The 27,255-nt window shown below is 40.1% G+C and overlaps 2 protein-coding genes across 2 annotated transcripts; both read right to left on the reverse strand.

Annotated features, from left to right (window-relative positions):
* Positions 1 to 357: 357 nt before the first annotated feature.
* Positions 358 to 17,889, reverse strand: LOC122759664 (zinc metalloproteinase-disintegrin-like atrase-A). Its single transcript, XM_044014642.1, has 23 exons — positions 17,775 to 17,889; positions 16,125 to 16,234; positions 15,679 to 15,752; positions 15,471 to 15,546; positions 14,374 to 14,450; positions 13,758 to 13,956; positions 12,520 to 12,579; positions 12,371 to 12,433; positions 12,099 to 12,268; positions 11,927 to 12,008; positions 11,705 to 11,835; positions 10,801 to 10,987; positions 10,373 to 10,462; positions 8,794 to 8,992; positions 8,510 to 8,612; positions 8,025 to 8,190; positions 7,856 to 7,936; positions 7,666 to 7,750; positions 6,252 to 6,372; positions 6,001 to 6,160; positions 5,858 to 5,902; positions 5,124 to 5,174; positions 358 to 2,798 (listed from the first exon to the last, which is right to left on the reverse strand). Exons 1-23 carry the CDS (start codon positions 17,797 to 17,799, stop codon positions 2,697 to 2,699), a joined length of 2,457 nt encoding a protein of 818 aa, XP_043870577.1. The 5' UTR covers positions 17,800 to 17,889; the 3' UTR covers positions 358 to 2,696.
* Positions 17,890 to 19,157: 1,268 nt separating this feature from the next.
* On the reverse strand, positions 19,158 to 26,950 carry tubgcp2 (tubulin, gamma complex associated protein 2). Its single transcript, XM_044013639.1, has 18 exons — positions 26,848 to 26,950; positions 25,902 to 26,062; positions 25,434 to 25,562; positions 25,177 to 25,353; positions 24,802 to 24,961; positions 24,420 to 24,627; positions 24,136 to 24,335; positions 23,554 to 23,743; positions 23,303 to 23,448; positions 23,037 to 23,217; positions 22,711 to 22,891; positions 22,105 to 22,277; positions 21,409 to 21,537; positions 21,195 to 21,315; positions 20,964 to 21,107; positions 20,749 to 20,865; positions 20,474 to 20,637; positions 19,158 to 19,853 (listed from the first exon to the last, which is right to left on the reverse strand). Exons 2-18 carry the CDS (start codon positions 26,049 to 26,051, stop codon positions 19,778 to 19,780), a joined length of 2,646 nt encoding a protein of 881 aa, XP_043869574.1. The 5' UTR covers positions 26,052 to 26,062; positions 26,848 to 26,950; the 3' UTR covers positions 19,158 to 19,777.
* Positions 26,951 to 27,255: the final 305 nt, after the last annotated feature.

A 27,255-nucleotide genomic window follows, 5' to 3' on the forward strand; every position in this document is an offset into this window, starting at 1 on the left:
ATTAATAAGTTAAATAAAGTGACGCCGCGTCTACAGCTCAAGTACATGTCATTAATTTCGCAATTCAAAACCAAATGTCTGATCGGATGAGGCCATTTTCTGGGGAATAGTGAAAAAAACTTCCTTCTTTTTTTTTTCACAATAACGTTGAGGTTGTTAAACTGGAAAGAAAAAAAACCATTAGCCCAACAGGAAACCCTCCCAATGAGCTGCTGCTTCTCAGCCTCATTTCCTCTCCCACTTTTCATTGGAGACTTATAAATATGGATTAACTGTGAAGTGATGGAGATGATGATGTTTGCCGGGAAGATTAGCAGATGACTCGACGGGTGAATAAAAACAGATGCACCAGACGTCTTCGAGAAAACATTTTTTAATCACGCAGTTCACAGAACAAACTCACCACTGGACAAACTACGGATAGGAATTTCTCTGGCGTGTTTCGCTTCAGACAACAACATCATAGTTTTGTCATAAAGTGCACAAAAGGCTTTTCGTAACAAAAAACAAAACAAACTGTTTTAATTTCAAGTTCAATCAGTCATGAACTACGTTTGCAAGTTTATCCTACATGACTGTTGCCCTAGAAAAAAAAATAAATCAGTGCAGTAAAAAATAAAAACAACATGTAATTGCTCCTCGCGGCGGTGTCATACACCCCTCACTGGGGGCTGAAAACAAACACAGGGAGATGTAAATATTTGCAGCTGAACCACAGAAACACAAATCTGTGTGTGTGTGTGAACCGTTGAGAGGTTTTCAAGTATAATGCATGGAAAGTTAACTTAAAGAGTGTAGATGGAGACTGGCTTTGGAAGAGTTCAGGAAGAGTACAAAACTGACTTGAGGAAGGCGTCGTCGGCCCTGCACAACTTCATAAAACGGTTTCAGTGGATCCTGACATTGGGCAAAGAAAAAGAAGCGAGACTTTAAAAAAATAATTTGGTAAAACAGAGCTGCAAAACCCAAGACACTGCCTTCTGTAAATACATTAAAAAGGACCATCATGACAGAAACATGTTGTTTTAAATCACCTTTTTGAGGAGTTCAGATTAAGGATCTTGTTGTTACGACCTGTATACGTCTGCACTTTATTCATACCTCTCTTTTTTGACGACCTCCTTTTAACCTTGTGAGTTTTTTATCTGAAATTGTTCTGAAACTATTTGTGCTATCTGTGCTGCTATCTTGACGAGGACTCCCTGGAAGAAGGGATACTGTTCACACTGAACATTGAGTAATATGATTCAAAAGTTAATTTAATGTTTCCGTTCACAAAACCCGCTTCAACGCTGTGGCCGATTGCCGTTTAATTTGCTGTACCATGTAAGATTTAAACCCTGCAATAACACCACGAGATGTGTGTGTAAACGTGAGGCTGAACATAAACAGGAAACACAGTCTTCTGGTTGGAAAAAAAGAAAAGGAAAAAAAAAGAACTCTCGCTGTGGAGCCTTGAGATTTGGTATTTTACGACTGCGAGTATCGCGGCCAAACTGAAGAGACGTTTTCTTTTTTAATCTTGCGAGAATAAAGTCGTAATATTATGGGAATAAAGTCATAATTTATTATCGGCTATTATCAACCACCTGCGTCACACACATAAGGAAACGCTTAATCTCTTTGCACATCGGCACCACATTATCGCTCGCATCAGGACTTTGAAAGGGCTTGTGCAAGGAAGGAGTCATCACACAGACTTCTCCTTGTGAAGTGAATAAAAATAATCTCATATAACGACTTTTCTTGTTGCAAATGTATGACTTTTTGAATACTACGAGTTTATTCTAATACTACCACTTAATTCTAGAAAGATTACTTCTTTTTTCATCTCTTCAGTTTGGCCCTAATACTCCGTTGAGCAGCAACTAGACGGACGTCACCTGCAACCAGGCGACTACCGGGTGACACCAGCTGTCAAATACACTGGTGTTCACTCACACGTGCCGTGCGTTGTCATCAAATTTCCTCTAAACATACAGACATAATCATGCTGTGTTGAAGAGGAGCTGAAACTATTGAGGTCAGCTGCTGACGTTATAAATCGGGAGGGGAAGTAGAAAGTCATTTTCCTATTGACTTCCAAGTCTCTGGTGGGTAAAAGCTACGTCGATCCTACTTCTATGCTTCACTTTTCAAACCTGAAGGCTACGTCCATGTTTGTTTATGAGCCAAACCCATGAAATCAGGTCCAGGCTAGTTAACCAGTGTTCAGTAACTCAGAACAAGTCCTTCACAGATCATTGGGACACAAACATCAGATAAATACTTCATACTTCGTATGTTCAGGACGCTCTGATAGCTTCCCGTGTACGGAGCGCTAAGAGGAGCCATTTGCTGACTTTCCTCTCATTCTTTACTCTAAGGAAAGGAAAAGAAAACAACACTAGATCATTTTACACAAACCTGCAAAGACACAATCTGTTAAATAACCTTTTTTTTTTTTTTAAACAATTACAATTGCAACAGCAGTAAAAATCCACAGCAGCAGCGCAGCTGTTGGTCATGTGTTCAAACACATTCTCAGCTGGAGACACCTCGCGTCACGCACAGCATCTTAAGGCTTTTCGGAAGTGACCCTTTGTTTTCTATAACAAGGATGCCTCTCTTCCTCTCTCTCTATATTTATATATTTTATGCCTGTGTATGACTACAGGCTGATGTAGTCGGCTTTGGTTATTTTTGACATGATATTTTCATGTCAGTCTGTGGACTTGTGGCTTTGCCGGGGGCAGCGGGGGAGGAGGACTGGGCTTGACTGGAGGTACGGGAGGAGGGTTCGGTTTGGCTCCTTTATACTGAAAAGAAAAAGAGAGATTTCTGTGAAACATTTGATAAGTTTAAATGCATCAGTCCAGCCTAAAAAATGGAGGAACATCACAACTGAGGGTTGCCCCTCTTCGGTGTACCTGCAGAAATTGAATATACTACTAAGAGTAGCACTTAAGCTTAAGAGTGAGACGTTTCTATGCACTTTAGACAAGAGCCTTGCTTCACAAAGGCTGTCATCTTGCCAGCACGAGAATGGAGTATGAAGGGGCAGAAGTATGTTTGAAATCCCGATGATTTCCTAGAATACGCTGCTGTCTGTTGCCTGTGCAAACATTTCCTGTAGCAATTTTTTCGACAGGTTGAAATATTAGCGGGGAGTAATGAAACAAAGAGGAGCTGTGGCACGAAAGAGCTGCAGGAAACAGGCTGTGCACCACAGACATATGTCAGGAAACACTCCTCAGATTTATGATTAAAAAAAAATAAAAGAAAAATGTTAAAAACGAAAGTTTATTTTATTGCCACAAACACTGACTGTTTGTAATAATAGTATGTCTTGTTGGATCTAAAATATTCAGTGTGAGTGCCATTTTATAATGAATGATTAAGTAAATAGACCGAAGCAGCCTTTAAGGCAAGGGCGGGGACAGCGGGTCATATACAGCCCATGAGATGATCCCACCCGGCCTGTGACACCATACATACATTTTTCCAGTAATGAAAAAGGTCAATCTCAAGCTTGTTAAGGCTGAGAGTTTAGGTAAACAAGCAGTTTTTTCACAAGACAGAGGAGCATGTTGTGTTCTGCCTGCTCTGTGGCGCGCCAGCTAATCGCTGAGAAGCTGCAATGTCATTGAGGAGGAGGAACTGTGAAGGAGTCTTGTTGTTGCTGCCGTGGAACAGCGGGAAACAGAGTGAAATTGTTCTGTCTGTGCCTGCAGTGAAACATCCGACATTCGCCAGTATGACCCAGTTTGACATTTCTGTTCATGGAGTCACTGGCAAGTTTGATATGAGGGAGGAATTAGTGTCCTGCAGGCAACGCATGGTTCTATTAGAGGTGAGGATTTGTTTGTTATTTGGGCCAGATTATTGAGCCTAGTGTGATTATTATGATATATGTCCAATAATTTAGTCTGGCCCTACGAGGTGTAATAAAAATTTAAATGTAAATGTAAGAAAAAAACACATGAAACTGCCGTGGGGTTTGGTTTCACTTCAACATGCATGAAAAGGAAGGTGACGTGGAGCGCATTAGTGAAGTCCTCTGGTTATAATCTTCAGTTCCGGCAACACATGCACAAATGTGTAAAAACTGCACTTCGTGATTAAATATAACCTTAAAAAGAAATATTTCCCCACATTTCCACGTCAGGGACTCTTTCTGAAGGGAAATAAAACTAATTGGGGTTAATAAACTTAAGTGGGTCATCTCTTTAGATTCAATTTAGAATCCCTTACTGGTTTTGTCTTATTTGTAGAAATGCGTAAATTATTCTTTTGATTTTTGCTAAGACCGTAGTCTGACGAAGACAGGCAATCGGACAACTTGCCAACGTCTGACTCCGCCTCCAGAGGTGGCGCTGTATCTCTCTGAAAGTGAGTGTTTCCTGTTGACCTTCACGTCACAGGAAAACAAACAGTGAGCGGCGACATGGATCGTGCTGCTGTACGCGTTAGTCGTGATCCAAATTAGATCGAACACGGACCTTGTGGACGCAGTGTTGTCCCAAGAAAGACACCCCGCCGCCGTATGATTTCCGTCTCCTTCTACTTTCAGGTCAAAGACCAGGGAGGACGTTTTTCCCAAATAATCAGACTATGAATAGCATTATCCAGGTAGGTTAGTCCGACTAAGACTAGCTCGATTTTAGTCGGACTAACTTGTTTCGTCCGACTCAATTTGGACTTTTAACATGTATGTAAACGCACTGACTGACTGACTGACCCGCCTGCCTGTGTGATACATGATGGTTATTTTCTTATTGGTGATTCAGACATGATGATTATCAAAGCTGTGCTCACAGCACTCTCTCTCTCTCTCTCCTCCGCTTGGCTTCAAGCAGTGAGTGTTCCGTGTGTTTTGAAGGTGGAGCTTTGACAAGAGAGCAAGACAGGAGGTGCTGGGATGTATTGGTTGCAGTGAAGCCTGCTATTTCAAACATTTACAGACTCCTACTACACTTCCCCAGGCAACTTTATTTATTGATGGCTCAGCAGATGTGAAGAGGATTTCAACAAATCACATAAAAAAAAGTGCTCGTGAAACAAATTACGGGACCCCGGCTTTCTATCAAGTAACATGAATCAACTCAAAGTCTAGCAGTGAGCAGCTAAAAGGCATGACTCACCTTTGGTTTAGTCAGAGGTGGTAAAGGTTTGGCAGGAGGTTGAGGTTTTGCCTGTAGTGAAGAAGAAGAAGAAGAAGACGTCATTGAGACTTTTTGGCTTTTCACTTTTGGAAACATGTGCATGTACTCAAGGACATGTTCAAAGTTGTAATTATGCACCAGTTGCCTTTTCTACAAAATCCAGCTGTGTTTACTTGCACTCGTTCAAAAGTGAAATTGTAGATACTCTCTCTCTCTCTCTCTCTCCATATGTATATGTATATATATATATATATATATATATATATATATATATATATATATGTATATATATATATACATATATATATAAATATATATATACATATGTATACATATGTATAAAGTGTATCTATATGTATGAAATGTCCACTTCTTAATTCCCCTCTTTCATTGTGAAACTCTCTCATCAAGATATCACATTACCATGAAAGCAAATCTTAACGTCACATCTCAACACCACCTGGCAGTCCGCAAGTTAAGGAGGACAGACAATTAAAAGAATTATTCTTATCAGTCTATTCTATAATTTACCAGCAACGATGAACCGGCGATAATTTGCTACAACTAACGAGGATCAGATGACTGCCAGATGTGTGTGCAGCTGAAAATAGTCACCATAAATGAACCCATTTTCTCTTCCTCGGGTCATGATCTGTTTAAGCACCACACAGTTTTACATTCACATGTACAGGGTGTTCATCTGTAAATCTTACCGGTGCAGCTTGTGAGGTAGATGACATGGAAGACACGTGTGGTGGCTGTAAACAAAAGGCACATTTGATATTTGATAAGTGAAAGAAAACAAACAAAAAACAACACGAATCCTTCATTTTTTGGTAACTGCGGCGGCGCGTACCTGTGGCGCTGGTCGACTGGGTGACACAGAGACAATCAGAGGAGAGCAGACCTGCGTCGCCGTCGACTCCATGAAAGTAGGCTGACTGATCTGAGGCCTTTCTTTAACACTCGGTTCATTGAACATTGGGTTCAACTTGCCGGGAGCTGAATGCACTTTCCTGCCAACATGAGAGTCATTCAGCGGGGAGGGAACGCGGACGACGGGAAAACAGAGCTCAATACGAAACACAAGAGGCTGCACTCAAATACCTTTTGGATGTGTAGTTGTCCATGTTGTCCTTTTTACAGCACATCAGCCCTGCGATCACTACAGTGATCACTAGAAGGACGGCCAGAGCGGCACACACACCGGCTATTATCCAGTTCTGACCTGCAGGCACAGATGGGGAGATTACACATGTATAAATACACTAACTCGGTTCTCATGAGTGATGAAATTAACACGTATGTGGAGAAAAAAAGAATATGGATGGTTTATGAGCCCAATATTCGTTTTTCCTTTGAGGAGAGACGGGGTCAGAGTCCAAAGATGGGTTGTTTCTCAAAGATATATCTTGAAAATGGCTGGTTTATCTATTTGAAATGACATTAGGTATTACAGAAATGGCAGTAAAATAGTATATGGTATCTTATATTGTGCCAAAATGCATTATTTTTAATACAAATGGTGCAAGTTTAGCGGCAACGAGTTCATTAGTTGAAACTCTTTTCATTACGTTAGTTCCAGCCCATTGACACAATGGACTACATTTCCAGTAGCAGCAGCCTTACAACCCTTCCTGTGCACTATTTTGATTAGTAGATTTCACCATAATTTGGGGAAAATGTACCATGAAGCATCTTACTAAAAATACACGTTTCATCATTACTTTGTTCTGCATTTCAAAACTGCTTAAAATGAAAACTGTTTCTCTCACTTCCTTCTCGTTCCTTTTTAAGTTTACGGTCATTTATTCTAATTCTAATGCAGCGGGAGACTGAATCACTCAGTCCCCCGCTGCATTAGAATTAGAATAAATGTGACTTTCCGTTGCACAAAATGGAACATGTGAAGAGTCCTTTGTGCACAAAATATCACAATGTCAGCCACAGTTTTCTGTTTGTCTGTGACTGTGAGCATTATGCCCCCATTATTATTATTATTATTATTATTTCACATTTACAAGATTAAAGTCTTAAATGTACGACTTTAATCTCGTAAATTAAGACTTAATTCTCAAAGTCTGTAAATTTTAATACTCTGTCGTAGCAGCATAGCTCAAAAAGTAAGGGAATTTTTATTAAAAAAAAAAAAAAAAAAAGATTTAGGTGGTACAGTAATCCAAAGATCCAGAACTTTTAACTCGACACTGTGGGACTGAGCTCTCTGAGATCCTTTTTGGGTGTTTAAGTGACGCTGAGTTGAAGAACGTGCAAAATCAGGAACAAAGGATTATACTGATTCTGGGAGAAATAAGACATCACTCATAGTGAATCATTCATGTTTCATACTGACTGGAAGAATGATTCAATGAGCAGGTGTGACCTATTTTTGTTTGAACAGCTCATTTTGTGCTGACCTTGATGTTAATCTCTAACCTGCCTATTCAGCAGACAGACCACGTCCAAAAGATGGAAATTGTCTGACTCAAAATGAATTAAAATCCAGTGAATAGGTCTGTACCTTGAGGTATATCTGTGTACTGGGTGTCACAGTAAGGTGGGGCCCATCCGGGATTACAATGGCACTCTTTCTTGTGATTACAAACCTAACCCAAAAGATGGGATACAAAATGATTTAGACATGAGTCAAGCACTTTGGCACAGAATGGGCGAAATTGAAAACAGTTCCAACTGAATTCCTGTTCACTCACCCCATTACTGTTGCATTTCTTTGCGCAATCTCCCTGTGCCCCGTACGCTGACAGATCCACACACCTGTTGTCAAGGCAAACCTGTAAATAAAGCAACGTCTCTTAGAAACACGTTGTAGCGCGATTTAAAACAAAACATTGTGTCTCCCTGCTACAGGTTTTTTTTTACCTTATTTGGTCCACATTTGGTTCCTTTGGGCACCATGTCAATGTTTCTGGTTTTATAGTCATCCACAACGAGTTTACATTCAGTGCCAAGCACAGTGTAGGCCGCCCTTTTACCCGTGATGGACTCACCGCCGCCTTGGCAAAACATAGATCCACACTTGAAATTCCTACAGACAAAAAAAAAAAAAGATGACAAGAAACAACCAATTGATCAAGGACTAAACTCTGCATGGAAACAATGAGTGGATTTAAAGAAACACAGAGTGTCCTGGGGCCTCGTTTATAAAACTGTGCGCCTGAAAAGTTGCCATACGTACGAAACAGTAATTAATTAATTAATTGGAGAAGGCGGGGTTTATGCACTATGCCGTAGCCAGCCACCAGGGAGTGATCCAGATGTTTTATCATCCATCTTTGTTTACAGTGTTTAATTTAAGAAAAATAGCTCTGCCTTTGGAACATTCAGTGCAATAACACTGTACATACTGTGCAGTGCAGGGGATGTAGCCAAATTTGGTGCTCCCGCAGTTTGCGCCTTCCTCACCACGCGTGGTCAGTTCAAAACAAATATTAGGCCCAACCGTGGCTCCTGAGAAAAGACGAAATTCAGTTATTAGCGTGGCAGCACATTTACGAGGAAGTATGAAAGGTCAGGGTTGACACAAATAGAAAATGAGAAAATATCACATCAGTTTTTGTCAATTTATCACTTCTCACTTTTACGATTCTTCGTTTTTTTTTTATTGGAAACATCAGTGTGCTGGACGTACCTTGTCCAAACATCCTCCAGCAGTGCTGCTCATGAGTGGGACACTGGCCGTTGTAGCAGTAGCCCTGCGCCTGGTCGTAGCACGGTTTGCCGTTCATCTCAAAGTTGTCTTCGGGACAAACCTCGGACATGCCAGTACAGTATTCGGGCAGGTCGCAGTCACTGGACGACCTCCTGCACACACTTCCAGCACCTTTGAACTGTGGGTTAAAGTTGAGGGTGGTCAAATGTGATGAACTTGATAATCATTTAAACTGTGAGCATACTTAGTTCCTGTATTTCCTGTGTTTAATTTCGCATGGCACCTGTGTTTAAGGAAAGATGTGGTGAAATAGAAATGGTGTGCTATCACCTTCTCCTTCTCCTGTTTTTATTACGCTGCTGCTGGTTCAGTGGAGTTTACAGAGTAACCTTGACCTGTGGCTATTTTATCACCCACGTTTCCCCAGAAGCAGGGTGTGCCTGTGTGACTCAGTGTGCTCTGACTAAAACCTCTCAAGAGTCGATGAGTGAAGTGTGGTCCAGAAATGTGATGATATTTGCTTCAGGTCAGTTATATAGTGTCTGCGTGTCAAATCACCACAACAGTCTCAAAGAGTTTTATTTTCACTGTGTTGTTAGAGCTGCAGTGTGTAACTTGTTCGTTGTTGATATTAGCCTGCCTCTGTTTGTATGCTGTGTCCTCTGCCATGCAATACTCTCAGAGCTGACTGAGGATGTGTTTGTGTGTTTACACCAGCAGTCCAGAGGCGCAAGGGGGCCAAGAAGTGTTTCTCTCATCAAGCTGCAGAACCACTGGGTTCTTTTCAATTCTGTAACTTCTCATGGGCACTTCAATGAAAATGTTACTGTTGGCTCCATCTGTTATCCTGTCCTGGTGTTTATATGTCATGTCAGTTTAATCCAGATAAGGCCATAGTCCGACTATGACAACTTGCAGACGTGTGACTCCTGCAGTATCTCTCTATAAGCTGCTGCGTGTTGAATCCTGTCGACCTTACGGCGGCGAGACGGATCGTGCTGTGGTCCTGGATGTTTCGTACCTGCTGTACGTGTTAATCGTGATACAAATTAAATCGAGCATGGCTCCGGTGGTTGTCGTGTTGTCCATAAAGAAAGACACCGCCACCTTCTCTACGTTGTCTCCTTCTACTTCCGAGTCAAAGAACTGGGAGGAAATTTTGGTGCATGCACAGAACGCCAAGTCTGACTAAGCGTATACATGCAGCAGTAATCGGACTATGAATCACATTATCACAGGTACGTTAGCTCCATTAAGACTAGACTAATGTGTTTACATGAGTCTTTAGTCTGACTAAAATCAGACTTTTAACATGCGTGTAAACACACTGACTGAGATAGAGTTGTGTGAAACGTTAATCAGCATTGTGTGAGAAGTCATTTTTTGCAATGGTTTGAATCCAGCCTGCATTTGTTTACATTTAAATGTTAGGCACTACGGTTTTATGTCATGGCTCAGAAATCTGGTTGGAAATTAAGTTTTGGCCGAAAAATAAATATAAATATATATATAAGAATGTACTTTAATAGCCACATGGTAGCTGAGTAAAAAGCAGTACCTGACAGTTGTCACAGCATTGTCCATGAGCACACTGGGATCCCTCAGTCAGACGACACGTTGAGGCATCGCAGCAAAGGTTCCTGCATTCCTATAAAATAACAACATTTTTTACAGTTGTGTCATGTTAGTGTTTTTATTCAGTGAAGACATAGTTCAGATTTAAATCTTTCACAGGAGAAGCATCTCTGCCAAGAAACAATCTGATAATATATGAGCACACAGGAAAACTATTTTAACTCTTTAGGGTCAAAATCACAGCTCAGCATGTTCATTTTCTGCGTCCAATTATTCACTCTGCAACAGCAGACACGTCCTACACATCCCAGTATCTTCTTTCACGGAAGGATATATTTCATATTTCACACATCATAAAAGACGACTCATGAGCTGCAACTACCTACATTAGCCTCTGCTTAGAGAGTTTACCTCCACAGTGCCACAATCACACTCCTCTCCAGGGTCTAGCAGGGCGTTGCCACAGTGAGGCCCCGCAGCGATGGTCCTGATGGGGTTTGGTTTATCCAAGCAGCTGGGTTGAGCTCGTTCCATGAACTCAGCAAGCTGCTCCACGCTGCAGCTGCTGAAAAACTCTGGGAATGCTTCACTTCCTGTCCTGAAGATGAGCAGAGAGATCCAGGGATGAAATAATTAATTGTTGGGCTTTTAGTTTAAGACGTGGGTTCAACAGTACACAGAACTCATTGACAAAGTGATTCATTTCATTAATTCCATTCCCGTCTCCTGATGCCCCAGAGCCACTTAGTGCCCTTTCAACTTCTTTACTCAAAGTATCGAGTTATGGAGATGATGAAGAATATTTTACAGCTCAGTCTGAACAAAACTGCAGTCAGTGACTGAAGCTCAGAGAGAGAAAACAAGTGAAAAATAGTCATTTGACTCGGTCATGACAGTTCATTCTATTGTAACATTGTTAAATTGCATCACAGCCAGCTCATCAACATGGCCTGCTGTTGTTCCTCGCAGGTTACATTAAGGCTAAGGCTCAGCTTTCTGGTCGCCTAAGTCAAATATATCTCAACTCTAGCTGCTTCAATCTCAACTTCTCTTTACTAAGAGCAAACAACACATTACACCAGTTTCTGCATGTCATGTCTGCTACAGAACTGATTTAAAAATAGCTTTTAATGTTCTTTGTCTCTATGTTTGTATGAGAAGTCCAATACAAATACATTTTGGTTGATTGGCTGGCTCCTACTAAAGGTGTACAACCAAGGAAAGCAGTCCTTGATCCATCCAGAATACAGCAAGAAAATGTATGAAAACATTTACGTTACATGGCAAATAAAACAGGTTAATCATCCTCATTTACCTGAGCTTCTCTGCCATCACACAGTTTTCACTGCTGCACAAACAACCTGCAGCATCATGGGACAAGCCAAAATTATGCCCCATCTCATGAGCAATGGTGGAGGCAAGGCCGATTGGGTTAGCATGGTGATCCTGGTAGAGAAACACACGATATGTCACAAAATGTTGATCCATTTCCACGTAAATTCAGTTGTTATGTGGATTAATGTCATCAATTAGAAACCTGATTGACTCCACCCGAGTTTTCGGAACACATGGCGAACTTATTTGCCAACCCCACTGTGTCTTTTTCAAAATCTTTGCCTCTGTGGGAGACAAAAATCAGAGATCAGGTCAAAGTGGCAGCATGATTTGTGCTTCACACCTGCACACAGATTTCAATCATCCGTCCTCACGTCACAAACTGGGCATTGTCATGCTTCATCCTCTGCAGGAGCTCGGTCTGGCGCCACATCAGGAAATTGTCCAGCGTGGTCTCCGAATTTATGTCCACGTCAATGTAGTCCTTGTACGTCCATATCTCTAATCCCACCAGCACGACGCGGATGTTCAGAGCTCGATACAGCTGCGGGCCAGAGGGAGACACGTCGTCAGGGACGACTGTTGACACACTGCCAAACAAACAGCTCACAAAAACATCAGCGTCAACTATCGAGATAAAAGTTACCTTGTCTACGTGATTAAGAGCTGCAAGAACACGAGATTTAGTCTGACTTCCATATCGTTTATACTAGAAGGAGAGCGGAGGCAAACACGGTCAGAGTTATGTAGCAGTGGGAACGACAACGAGAAAATAATGAGATATGAGATACTTACCTCGGTGTTGTCAACCACCACAAACAGCTCGACAAACCGCTGTGTGACCGGTTTAGTATTCTGGAGAGAAACACACACAGAGAAACACATTGTTGATACTAATATTTATATCTTTCATATTATTTAGTATTACTCGTAAAAAAAAAAAAATTACCTATACATGTTCACACAACATATCCATTATCTCACCAGTTATTTTTAGTTTTTCTTTTGAGTCATCACATCGTAAATGTAATTCATTATTCTATTGTCCAAGAATAACATTTTATGTGTTTCGGAAAAACACAGGAAAAGAAAGAATTGAAATAAGAATCGGATAGAATATGCGAGCATAAATAGATATACAAACGATATGAATATGATTTATTAAAAGTCAGTAAGTAGATAAAAATTTGAAGTCAATTATATACTTCATGTATCTGCTATCCTTCTATGTACAGTACATCGATTTACCATAGTTATTTATTATATTTCTTTTTAATGTAACCTTTATTTAACCAGGAAGAAACACATTTTTAAGTTTTTTGTCCTAACAAACAAACGGTCAGCAGCCATACATACAATCTTAAAGCCCCATAAATCAGAGATAAACATCAGATGTTGTTTTAAAGTTGACAATATAAAACATATAGTTGCAGATTTAGAGGAATTAGTTTTGAATTTCTGAAGAGCTAATCCTTGTATTGATCATTTCCAACTTATTTATCAAAATCAGATCAAGATATTTCATCACACTGATGCAAACATAAACGACACTAACATTTAAACCACTGCCTTTACTGATACAGGACGCACATGAATTAGATTATGCAAATAATATCTGCAACTAGCAAAAATGAAGGAATGGAATGGATATGAGTGAATGGCGACGTCGCTCGTAGTGAGGAACCTCCACAAGATTCGGCATCAGCTAAATGTGCAGCTCCCCTCGCCTTCAGAACATTGCGAGATTCAGGCATTCATTTGCTCCCTCAGTCTCAGCAACAGCAGCAGCTGTTTCCAAAGTGTAAAAAGCTCTAAAAAGCCACAGTTCACTACGTGCTCAGCAGCAAACAGCTGGTGAGGAGCATTTAGCAACTACAGAGACACTAACTCCCTTCAGGAGGTGGTGGAGACCAAAAATGGAGATAAAAGAGAACGAGTATTCGGCTTAGATTCATCAGATGGGCACAAACATTGCCCAACATGGAAAATAGGTCAGTTAAGGCATAACAGCCAAGCTGCAGAACCTCACTTACCCACAATCTGGACCTGAAGAGCCCAGCTTGGTGAGGGACCTGGTCCCGGTCATACAGCACAGTGGTGTTTGACAAAGAGCCACATCTGGGGCGGCGGCTGATCTTCAGGTTTTCCTGTCGGTAAACGGCATGCTCTTCATCCTCTGACTTTCCCAGAGGCTCGATCAGGTAGAGCTGCTGCCGGGCCCTCACAAAGCCACTACATGTAGAGAAAAGTAACATCACTTTGTCCACAGGAGTGAAATGTGAGTCTGTACTGTCCACCAGTGCATTCTTAGCTAAAATAAAACTCTTGGTACAGCATAAATACACAGGCAACCTTAACATTCAACCAAGAATTAAGTTAATTATAATATAATAAATAGATACATTTAAAAGGCATATATGGTTTCTTTTAAATGGCAAATCACAATATCGTGCATCTCTAGAACCTCAACAGTAAACCTCTATAACGACCTAGCATTACGTATTAACAGTAGTAAAACACATGAAATACTGACTGCTTACTAAATGCCATGAAGCAACACATTTCACAAGCATTTCAGAAACTTTGGAGATTGTGTAAAATGTGGAAAATTACAAACAAGAAGTTTGAAAATCTATGAGGAAATCTCACCTAATGCCCGAGCAAATCCCCACGCTGACCGAAGAGTCCGTCACTCCTTCAATATGGCCGTGATAAAAGCAGTGCTCCTGGATGAAAACACACGAGCAAGGTTTTTATGTCGGCTCTCATATCTGTTTGTTTACCATGTTAACCATGACCCAGATTAGGAATGTGTGGTGTTTGCTTCCCACTCAAGACACACACACACACACACACACACACACGCCAAAGTGTTTTTTTCAAAATATCCATGCAATGGTGCGACATTTATCTTATATTTGTGCAACCATATAAGGCCCAACACGTTCAATGTTAATTTCCAAGCAGGGAAAAACAAATAAACTGAAGCGCAAATATGATTTATCACTGATGAGATCACATTTTCAATATTCACAAGAAACAAAGGCATTATCTCAAATTGTCACAACCACCTCGTCTTTTTAGAAACTGGAAAAAGCCTGAATAAAAACAGATGTAAATTTGAAATTATAAAAAATGTACCGGACAGTTAAAGTTTTCTGTCAAGGCCAGTGGTTTGTCTAGTCCCTGTATATTTATGGTCATCATATTTATTTATTATTCAGAAATAAATTCAATAAGACAAATAAAAGTGCATCAAGACTATACATACATGATATACTGTATATATAACCTTGGCTTCTACAAGGCTGGGGTGTGCAAAACACCCCAGACAGACAATGCTAACTCTGTAATACTGTAATGGTTTATTTGATGTAATCATGGCGTCATTTATACGATCCTATGACAAATGATTGTGTAATCTAATAATAAGTAATATGTAGTTCGTGACACTGATCTCAGTCAACAAGGCTGAAAACAAAACCCCGCTTATACTTATGAGTGTAAGTCATTTTGTTGATGGAAAATCTCCGAAAATAGGCCAAAATCCATTTAAACTAAATAAGCACTGAGGTGGGTTAAAACTTACATTACATGTCATTTAGCAGACGCTTTTATCCAACGCGACTTACAATGGAATTGAGTACAATCAGCCAGGGTGGAGTCAAATTTGCGGCCATTGCGACTATGATATATTTCACACACAGGGTACCGGTCTTAACCACTGAGCCACTCCACCCCCTTACCTCACTTGGTGATGTTATGACTCGTTTCCCGTCCTCTGAATAGTGTGTTTCGGTGTAGTCTTTTCCAATAAGATTGCTATAGAGTGTGGGTGGAAAACGCACCAGATAAGAGAACATCATCTTTGTATAAATACAGTATATAGTCGTTGTAATGCATCTGATTTAGTAACAAGGAAACACGTTTTTATTAAAGAAAAACATAGTTTACTTGTTTTTCTCCAAGTGGATGATGTGGTTCTTCCCTTCAATGGCCAACTTATACTGCACCGTATCTGGGTGAAGCTGCAGAAAATTGTCCATCAGTTCAGCAGGTTTTACATGCAAAACCTTAACTAACTTAACTAACTAGTAGAATTACTCTGGCAAATCAGCGTTATCACATTTTAAAAGAGCATATGTTTTTATGAACTGTCAAATATCCATTATATCATTATATCCTCATAAAGTCATGAATAATCAGTTACCAAGTGTGTAAGTGTCAGATACATTTTGAGTCAAACTCAGATAAAGGAAAACAAGCACGTAACGATAAGTACATGTGTCACATGAGTGGACTTCAGAACAAAACTTGAGTTAACTGTCAGTTTAAATACACTTTAAAACATGTTTTAAGTGAGCAGCCTCTGCTGTGCGTGATGACACAGGTACAGTCACCTGGTTTTCTCTCAGGCTCCTCCTCTGCCTCCCGTGCTGCAGCCTCTGAGGTCTGACCACTTCATACTGGTCCACGTGAGACAGCAGGGCAGAGCTGTGCACAACACAAACTACACACAGCAAACGACAACAACGTCGTCCAGAGTCACACTCACATCAAACATCGCCATACAGCAGGGGTCTCAAACTCAAATGACCTGGGGGTCAGGAGGGAGCAAGGGTGGAGGGACATGAGCTTAAACTTATATAACGATATTCCTTTGTGATAGGAAATTCAAACCGAATTTCAAAATAAAAGTGCTTGTTTTCATATGCAACACACTAAAAACGTAACTATGATGCAAAGTGAATCTATTGATTTAAAAAGAAACAAACATAAATAACTCATTATAACTTGATATTGTCTGGAGGGCCACATGAAATCAATTCAAGGGCTGCATGTGGCCCACGGGCCATGAATTTGACACCTCTGCTGGCATACAGTGTGGAGACAGTGAATCACACTTTAATCCTTATTTGACAGTCGGAAATGAAATATATTAAAACAGCCTAATAACTGTCAGCACCTCTAAATAATAATTTCTAGCAGGCATGGGACGATATAAAAATTTCCCGCGACGATTATCCTGACCAAAATAATTGTGATTCATGATAGTATTGTGATGACTGACAAAAAAAAGAAACTTTCGTCTCCACTTCCGTTGATCAGAAACATCTCAGATAGGATACATGTTTTTTTAGGGCTGAAACAATTACTTGACTAATCGATTTTTTTTTGAGTTGGACAGGGTTTTCTAGGCACTCACATTTTATGTTTTCCTTCATTCATGATAGAAATTCACCACGATTAACTTATTGTAAGTGCTTTTTGTCTATTGTCCCATGACTAATTCCTAGTAATATCATTCATTAGAAGAAAGAAAAGGTTTGATGGATGGATTAACCAATGAAAAACAATTTTATTTAACTTAAAGATCACATGTGAGGTTTACATGAAGTCAGGTGGTTTTCATACAGTAGAGACAATTTTAACGATATTAATAATAAAGTGATACACAAATCATTATCCTGTATCAGTAATCAGTTACACTACTTTTAAAGTATAGTTTAAAGTTAAAACTGTTGAGGATGCGGTCTACAAGTATTTGCCAACTGCACGATATACTTATATTCCTGATATTGCATTATTGATTTATTGTTCCCTCGTAAAATTGATGGATTGATGAGTCATTAAAAGACAAGATCCAGCTCACATGTGAATTGTACATGATGCCAGATGTTCTGAAAAAAAAAGCTTACTATTGAAACATTGAGGTTTAACAATAATAATAATAATAATAATAATATTAACTTATATAACTTAATAATCACTTTTTAAGACCACACAAACCCTGGGCTGGACTGTCTTTTATTTTGCATGACAGTCTTCGACAAACACTTCGTCAATTACACTTTTTAAAACCAGTTTTTACAACAATTGACACACAATTTGTCTTAATAACGGTGACATCGTTCACTTTTTAACTGAAGCGATTTTCCAGATCTCGGGGAAACAGAGAAGTTCCACAATAACCAGCGTAATAATGTTAATAATGATAGTCAAATACAATGATTATTTTAAAAAAATGTAAGATATAGTTGAGTACATACCACATGTCAGCCACAGCGACCACATGACGATGTCCTGTGTTCGGGCAGCGTTGCTGCTCCGCCGTTATTCCACCGTGAATCACCACCGCTCACCCAAGTCCCGCCTCCGGTAACGATTCGTTATCACCGCCTCACGCATAGTTACCGGAAAAGATGCCGTCAAGTTAGCCTGAAACACCACACTTCCGGTTTTTAATCAAGTATTTCAGAATAAGAGCACGCCAGCGATTTGGGTCACAAGTGAACGGTATTTCTTGTCTAATTAAAGGTCCAATGCAGGGCCGGCTCTACCTAATTTTGTGCCCTAGGCGAGATTGCCGGTGCCCCGTGTGTGTGTTGGGGGGGGGCGCTCCCGAGGGCTTGGACGGCCTTTTCATGTCGTTAATAACAAAAGCTTCACCTGTCTGTGACCTGACCTCTGATCCCGTCATGTGATTCAGCAGCACCACATTTTAGGAACATTATTGTTTATTCATTTGTTAATATTTATTATTTGCAAGAGAGAACACACAAATGAGGGCGACTGGGAATAGAAAATCATTTTTATTTTTATTGTTTTAAATTTTTTTTTAAATAAAAAAATAAAAAAGCGCCATCTGCTGGAGGCGCCCCTCCAGCAGATGGCGCTCTAGGCGACCGCCTATATCGCCTATGCCAAGAGCCGGCCCTGGTCCAATGTATAACATTTTTGATTGAGCCTGTGGTAGGGCGAGTTGTGGATTCAATTCCTGGCTCTGCTCGTCTATATGTGTGATTGAGCAACCCCACGTTGCAGTATGTATGTATATGAAAGACGTGTGAATGGGTGAAAACTGTAGTGTAAAGCAACTCATCAAGACTAGAAAAGCTCTATATAAATACAGACCATTACCAACTCTTCTTCTGATTTTATTTGGTAGTAACGAGTAACAAAGCCAGTTAGAGGAAATGTAGTGGAGTAAAAGTAAAAGTTGCCAGGAATATAAATAACAAAATAAAGTACAGATATGTGAATTGTGTACTTAAGTACAGTAAGGAAGTATTTGTAACTTTGACCAGACCACTTGGTGGATCCTGGTAACATTTTGTAGAAAATTGTATAGGGAAAGGTCAAAGGTCAGGGAACCAGCAAGTTTGGATATAACTTAAGAACTGGACTGATGTTTCAGGTGAGCTCTGCCAAAGTAATAACAGTGGAGCTGTTGATTTTGAATTTGATTGTGCTATAAAATCTCTTACATGACTATCATTGTAAACCTGAAATAAATGTTGCTGAATGATAAAGAAATGTATGTCAGTTTCCCCAAGTCTTATAGCAAAGATAGCAACCTGTTACTGCTGACATGATATGGATTAGAATCAAAAATCTTTAATTAGTGCAAGAAATCGAATAACCTTGACAGCTGAGGCTGTGTAGTCTGTATTTATTAATTTCAAACACTGTACACAAGAATTACAGATGTTTATATTTGGCATATGAAGAAACACGAAGAAACCTCTTACACATGGTTGTGTATGAGGTAATGCACTTTTATTTTGAAGACAGTCTGCTTGTATTTCTGGTCAGATTCTGGTTGTGTTTGCTAACTTACCCAAATTCATTGTTAGTCAGAAAAAAAACATCCCATTCTTCACAATGTATGACCATTATACATATTGTTACATAGTATAATAGATTTGGGTGAATCATTTAATCTGCAACAGGAAATAATATTGTATAATTTAAGCAGAGGTCACGTTTTAATGAAGTGCAATACGACGCATTTTCACATTTCCCAAAGGAAGTGTAATGATTTAAATTTTCATAGGCCACTAAACATATTAGTTTGCAAAATGTACATCTGAAGCATTAATGACGCCACAAACATGTCAACTTTTAACTCACTTCACAGAGTAAATAATATATTATATACACACTAAAGTATCAGCTCTTTGAATCGACATCAGCCGTCTGTATGGGAAATGTCTGGTCAGCTGACTGATGGACAGGATGTCTTTATTGCTGGGTGATGGTTAATAGCAGGCTACGCTGCTGCTTTCTGACTCCGCTCTACAGCCATCCTCTCCAGGCGCTCGGTGTAGAATCCATTGAAATCCAGCCTGTGAAGTTACAAATTATTTTAATTTTTAACCTTATTTTGGACACAAGTCAGGTAAATGTAAATTGTTAGTATTAAAAGAATGTTGTGGGGACAGCAGAACAAACTGAAAACATAATTTCTGACACATTATCAGCTATCTATCTATCTATCATGCATGAAATATGTCCAAGTGCAATTTTCAAATCATATTTTAGCTCTGTTTTGGGTCTCCACAAAATCAGAGAAACACACAATTCAGACCCTGAGGGTGCTGTTTCAAATTCATTAAATAAATCAGCTAAACATATTGTTTTGATCATTGAAAGAAAAGACCTACCAACTAGATAGTAGCTGCTAAAACAGCAAGAAGTCTTTATTGAATCTCTCTGTTACAGAGTGGATGGTCTCGCTCATAAGAGATCTTTGTGCCAACACTAATATCAGCCTTCACACAAGTTTAATGTTGCTTTGTTATTAAGTTACTGACTAAATCAACATTAATTAGTGACAGCTGATAATTTCTGTTACAACCCCAATTGGTCTTATCATGCGAGAAACTCCACTATAAAACTGAAAGTGGCGCTGCAGAGTCTGGATCTGCACCTACACATATCATCATCTTTGTTGCTGCAGTTTTACCTGTAGATGATGCTGATCATGCTGTGTTCACAGTCATTGGTGCTGTAGATGCTCAGCTTGTCCAGCAGGTCCAGCAGCAGCATACTGAAGTTACTGTCAAACTTGCTGATGGTGGCTTCAAATCCTGCGTCTGACTGGAGAGCGTCCACATGCTCAGCTAAAAGCTGTAACGATCAACAAACACAAAGTTTCAGAGTGACCCCTTCACCTTTTTTTTATCTAAGAATCCCAGACGTCTGGACATTAGGCCATGGCAACGGTTGTTTTAGAAATACCTTTGTGGTTAGCCTCTTCTTCTCTGCCTCCTCAGCCTGTTCACTCTGAGTGGGAGGCCCATCCATAGTTCCTTGCTCCAGAGAGAGGCGCTCTAACCTCATGCTCTGAGTAAACCGCTGCCACAGTCAAAACAAAAACAACATTTTTCAAAAAAAGAAGTCTTAAAACACAAATATAATGAGTTTGTTTTCTCTTCACCATCAGATGAACAAACCTGCATGCAGTTTGTGAACATGACGCAGACAGACATCAGTTTAGAGAAGATCTTGAGAAGCTCCGGGTTGGTCAGCATGCAGTCTTTCAGGCAGTTGTCCAGGAAGCTGGTGTGATGGCAGAGCACGTCATCAATGTTTGATGCCTGGAGAAGAAGAAAGTGTCCAGTCATCAAACCATGAAAAGGTACACTGCGACCGTGATCAGCTCAGGAGAACATGCATCCACTCACTGTTTTCAAGTTGGTCTCCATGATGTGCCAGGTGGGCTCCATCACCTCAAACATCATGTAGTATTGGATGTTCTGCACAAAGTTCAGCATCCGCTGTCGAAGGGCAAATGCGGCAGAAAACCTGCGTACAGATAAAATGTGCAAATTGAGTGTATAGAGGACATTTTACTGACATTTTCAACATAAATGTGAATTCAAATCTTTACCAGCTCACCATTTGGCAGAATTTAAGGAGTACAGCTTGAAATCCTTGTTGCTGATCCATACGTTGCACAACATCCTCTCCACGTGTTTACAATAGAACATGTGTCTGAATAACATTTGGTACCTCGTCAGCGCTTTCCTAAAAACACAAATGCAACGATTTCACACACTACACACTTTTAACTAAATATCTAATCGTTAGCCATAGTTCACGTTTTTTCACGTCAACAAATCCCATGTGACGGCTAACACCAACATCTAATGAATATCTGCTACTAACTGGTGGATCCAAAGATTTCTTATCCCTGACATGTGACAAGGCGGAACCATTACTGACATTTATCAGTGAGCCAAACTTTGCATTCACCACTGACTGATAATAACCAATCAGGAAACAAATGTTGGTCATAGAAAAGGATATTAGTGTATTCGCAACAACATGGAGATTCACATTTTATAATTGTTCTGCATTATTTTGAAGCAAACTGAGGCCACATTTGAAAACAACAATGCTATGCTTGACAGGAAATTCAAATTTTCTTAAATCACTTTTGAGTTTTCTATGGTTGGATCTTGAGTGTCTGAATGTGTGGTTCCTACAAACTAAAATAAAGCACTGTGAAGTGGGGGAATTTTGGAAACAAAGAGTGCAGCCCTTTGTCTCTAAAATTCCCCCACTTCACATAATCCAGGCAGTTCATATAACCTGTTGATGATGAGTGAGAGTGGCCACTTGACAATGTAGTCGAAAGAGAAGGCCTCCAGTCCACTGAGGGCCACGTCGGTCGAGTCTGCATTGATGATGGCCTTTTCTTGCTTGGTCTCAATGGCCAGGACTCGCAGCAGCTGAGTGATGACATCATGAGGCATCAAGTCGATCTGTGGAAAGAGGAGGATTCATAGGCTCAACTAATATACAATATCATGAGATAAGCCTGTGACCAAAGAAAGACAAATAGATTACATTAGCGATGGTGTAATGAAAGAACTTGCATAAACTTTGAGTATATAAGTACAGTGAGAAATAAAAGTACAATCCAGAAAAATCAGAGTGATGTATTACCTGCTTTCAAGTTTTACTAAATGTACAATAAAAGTACAATCCAGAAAAATCAGAGTGATGTATTACCTGCTTTCAAGTTTTACTAAATGTTTGGCTGCTGAGCCTGATTTTGACCATGGCAAGTCAGGTCAACCAGTAACTGCTTTAAAATAATATCTGGCCAATGTAGCAATACAGACTCATATTCATGATCCTGTCTAACTATTGTTCGGTAAACTGCAGATAACCTAAACTCATGTTTCCACCCACCTTAAGGTCATCTTTAAAGGGATCTGTGTTAGCCGTGCTCATTCTCAGAGCAAGCTCCAGCAGGGCTTCGAGTCTAGGAGGAACAATGTCGTCCACTGGCTTCTTGAGCTCTTCCTCAGTCAGGTCCATGAAGTGCACAAAGAAATCACCCTTGTCCATCAAAAAGTAGTGCTTGATGGATCTGGTTTAAGATGACACAGGAAGTTGTCATTTTAAAGTCACGTCCACAAAACTAATGCTTCCTCTTCATCCGCCGTCATCCTTCTTATTACTCCACCAGAAATAAACAAATTATGAATAATACATTGATGCCATTAATTGTTTACCTCAGACGAGAAACCAGCTCCTTCTCTTCCATGAGGAAGTCTAGCAGGACCTTGCTGGCATAGTTGTAAGCTTTCTCTATCTGCTCCACATAGGCCCTCTCCTTCAGGGTGTACAGCACCTCCTTTGCATCAGGACACGTCACATCACGGCCACACTCTCGCACCACATTGAGATATTTTCCTAATACATAAATCAAAGAATAAGAAATTATGAACTGTTTTTCAAACAAGAAGTCTCTTGGGTGTTGTGCATGTGTTTTGTTTACCCGTGCTTAATATTTTGTCTGCCATTTTCTGTAGAAAGGAGGGAATGCGATGCAGTACTATGGTGTATCTCTGATCCCAGTACTTGTCATTATAGTCCTCCTGAATCTTCTCTTTCTGCAGCTCATGCTCTTCCACCATGAACTCACTGTGAGTAGAAAAAGTGTGGCATTTCATTTGATGTAAACAAAATGCAGATCCAGTGGCATAAGAACATTCTATTATTTAGCCTTTATTCTGAGAGCAGCTGTACCTATATGGGTCCTTGATGATGCCCCTGTAGATCCACTTCTCCAGTATTTCAAAGTAAGGGACGCTGGCTGCCTTCGTGAGGTAGAGACACAGTTCTTGAGCCTGGCTGTCTCCGGTGTAGTTGAAAGTTCGATCATGGAGGAGGCTCAGTGTCGACCCACCCATACACTCTCCTTTATCCAGTGAGGATGCTGTGAAAATAGACGAATAGGGTGATTTAATTTCATAAAGCTTGTACTTCTTAGGGGTTGCCACAGCAGATCATCTGCCTCCATCTTGCCCTGTCCCTTGTGTCCTCTTCTATTGCACCAACTGATATCGAGCAATAAACATTGGGCATGTCATTTGTTTTATAAATCCAGTTAAATGTGATCTCCCATATTACAAATGCTACTTGATTTGCTGTACAACAGCTGCAGTAACTGTCAATAGCTTCTGTATAAATCTAGTTGGTACTGCCCTCTAGTGGGTAAAATAAGCAGTTGCAACTAATTTCAAAATCTGGCCTTCTTATGGCCACCAGGTCCACTGACTTCAGGCCAAAACTGGCTAGAAATGTCAGTGCTTGTGTTCAGACTCATACCAATAGACGCCAGTATCTCCATGGTCCTCATGGTTGGCTGTATATAGAACCAGAGCTTTTGCAGGGACAGCAGGCCTTGCCGCTGGAGGTGCTCCAGCTGAGTGACCAGGATCAGGTACTCCTTCATCAGGGTCCTCATCGCAGCTGTCAGGGCATGGTTCACCTGACCATACTCAAAAGATGACTTCTCTTCAATGAAACTAAAGGAAAAACACAAGGTAACCATTTCACAGTTTTGCTTTCACGACAGTAACATACGTTATACAATATTTTTACACACTAACCGTGTTATAGTGGAGTAATATGATGCAACTGGTAATATTCTGTTGACCAGTTCTTTGATAGACATGTCCAGTGTTGAATCAACAATGAAGGATCGGTTCTGTCTCCCCAGCACAGGCTGGGCTGTGATATCTCGCCCATCAACTCCAATCAGGACAAACAGCAGATCCTCCACTACAGCTTGTTCTTGAGTAGTCATTGGCAGCGTACCTGAAGGCAAACGACACTATTCTCAACACCAGCAACAACAGAAATGTTTGAACTACTAATTAAAATCTGCAATCTGTTGATGAACTCTAACTAATGTGTGGCAATAAAACTAAGTAGCCGTGAAAGTCTGAGTTAGAGAAGCAGAGATAAATCTGAATATTGAAAAATGCTCACCTATGGCCACAGGTGGATCTCCTGCAGGGGTGGGACTGGTGATGAAGTCGCCAAGGAGAGACGGACGCTCATACACCCAGTTAGGGAAAACTGGAATTGGCTGGGTGGGGTTCTTCTTGTTGTGTTTGTCCCTCAACATCTTCCGTGTGACTTCAGCAGGCTGCAAGCAAAAAATTAGACACATGAATTATAATGTGGTAAATGACTCCACTATGGGTTGAAATTAAATTTAAATCTTCACCTGTAAAACTTTATGCCAAGTCAACCTACATTTCACAGACCTCTATAACAACTTCCAGGTCATTATTTAGTTGCCTGTAACCAATTTAAAGACTTAACCTTCAGACCCGCTGGATCTGAGTAAGACCTGCTCACCAAAGGCGCGCTGGAGCTTGCAGTCACATTACCAATCTTCTTTCGCAGCTCCTCCAGTTCCTGCATTGATATCTTGGTACTGGTCTGAGGCAGAGTGTAACTGGTAGTTGTAGTTGAAGTTGTGTTTGCTGATGACTCCGCTCTCTCTTTGGCATTCTGCTGCAGACACTGGAGCATCTGTAAAATCCCAGGGTGAAATGAATGATATTACAAAGTAAAAACAGTTAAAAACCATATCATTTTAAAAATGTCCTTACCTCTTTATCCTCACAGAATTTGGAGAGTAGATAGACCAAAGGGTCAAGGTTACGAGCATTTTTGGACTTAAGCTCCTCGTACTTTCTCAAGAAATCCTCAGGAGTTTGCGAGAACTCTGCCAATTTGACCTGAAGAGAAATGACAGCCAGTATGTTTATCATGTCCATGTGTTTCCACACAAGCTGTGACAAATCACTGTTCTGCTATGTAATAACAACAACAATAACAATAATAACAACAATAATAAAGTAACACATATTTCTCACATGTTCTACATTTTACAACAATTTCCACATTATACTGAGGTTTGAGGAATGGCCTAATTTCTGTTGCCAATTGTTTTGGTGGCACATCAGGCTAAAACACACCCTGTGGGCCAGTGATTCCAACAACACTTATATCCAGTTCCAGGACGTTTCTGTGCCTGGAAAGCTGTACTAAAGTATTGCTAATAGTGAATTACCCACCTTGGCACTATGAGCAGAGACTGTAGTGGTGACATAGGGAGTCCTGTGCTTCTGCAATAAGTCGATGTAACCCTCGGCTCCATCACCTCCTCGGACATGAAGTAGGCTGAGTAATTCATTCACATCATGGTGGATCTTGTACTCACTCATGGCTCAAGCAGCTGAAATGACGACACATTTTTTTTTACCAAAGTTGATTTATATAATTAATTTAAATACCACACCAAATGCAATATTAAATCCAATCAAGTTATTTATTTTAAATTACCAGAATTGTGTCTCGTTTCAACTTTTCACAAGTGAGGGCAATGATTATCTTTCAATTGTACTTATTAAACAAACAAAAATATCTTTGGATTTCTGATATTTTATGGACAGACCTGTTTTGTTTTATTTTGTGATCATACATATTCATATAGTGGCCAATATAAGAATGAATATTTGCAAAACTAGTACAGGTGATATGGTCAAATTTGGGGATGGGGATGTTGCCCATGGAGGAAACTGAATTCGGGAAGACCAGGCCGGGTGGTTCTGACTGAATCTCTATTAAAAAAATATTAAACACACATTGTTGCAACAATCAGGCCACAATCAAATGCACTGTAGAACCAGTATTACTTCCTGCAAGATAAATTCTATTCAATTACATTTTTTTACTTCTGGTAAACATATTAAGACTTGTTTAGGTTTGTGTGTGCAGTGACTTTGGTGGTTGTATCGTATTCATGTACCAGCTCTCTAATCAGCTAATGGTGATGCAGTTATGCTCATTTCACGATAGCAGGCTAACTAGACAAAATCAACTTTAGTGGAAGAGCCAGGGGGATGCTAACTGGTAGCTAGCTAACTCAGAGTGTATCGTTCTCGTTTAAACAGCAGAATAAGGTAAGTCGCAGTAATTACAGCCGTTATTGCGGGTCAAACGCAGGTGTTAACACTGTACCTGTCGGCCGTGTCCCAAACACAACACCAGCGGACTGAAGCAGCAGAGATGCGAGGGAACACAACGCTCCCACAACTAGTCAAATTCTTCTTCTTCAGCTATTGTTCTAGCATAACTACTCTGTCTGCGGCAACAGCGCAACAGCGCTCCTACAGGTCAATTATGACGCTGCAACTGTATTTTTATTGCAAAATGACATTACAAAGCGCATAGAAACAGCCATATATAAAGTCATTAAAACACAGCAATATAATTAGCATTTAAATAAAATATATGCATTCCCACCTTGTGGAATGTGTGATATGATGTTTATTATTATTATTATTTGTTATCATTATTATTATTTTAAAATACATATTAGGTACAGGATAAGACTATACAAATATATATATATATATATATATATAT

The sequence above is a fragment of the Solea senegalensis genome, linkage group LG18 (genome assembly GCF_019176455.1).
Source record: "Solea senegalensis isolate Sse05_10M linkage group LG18, IFAPA_SoseM_1, whole genome shotgun sequence".
NCBI classification, from domain to species: Eukaryota; Metazoa; Chordata; class Actinopteri; order Pleuronectiformes; family Soleidae; genus Solea; species Solea senegalensis.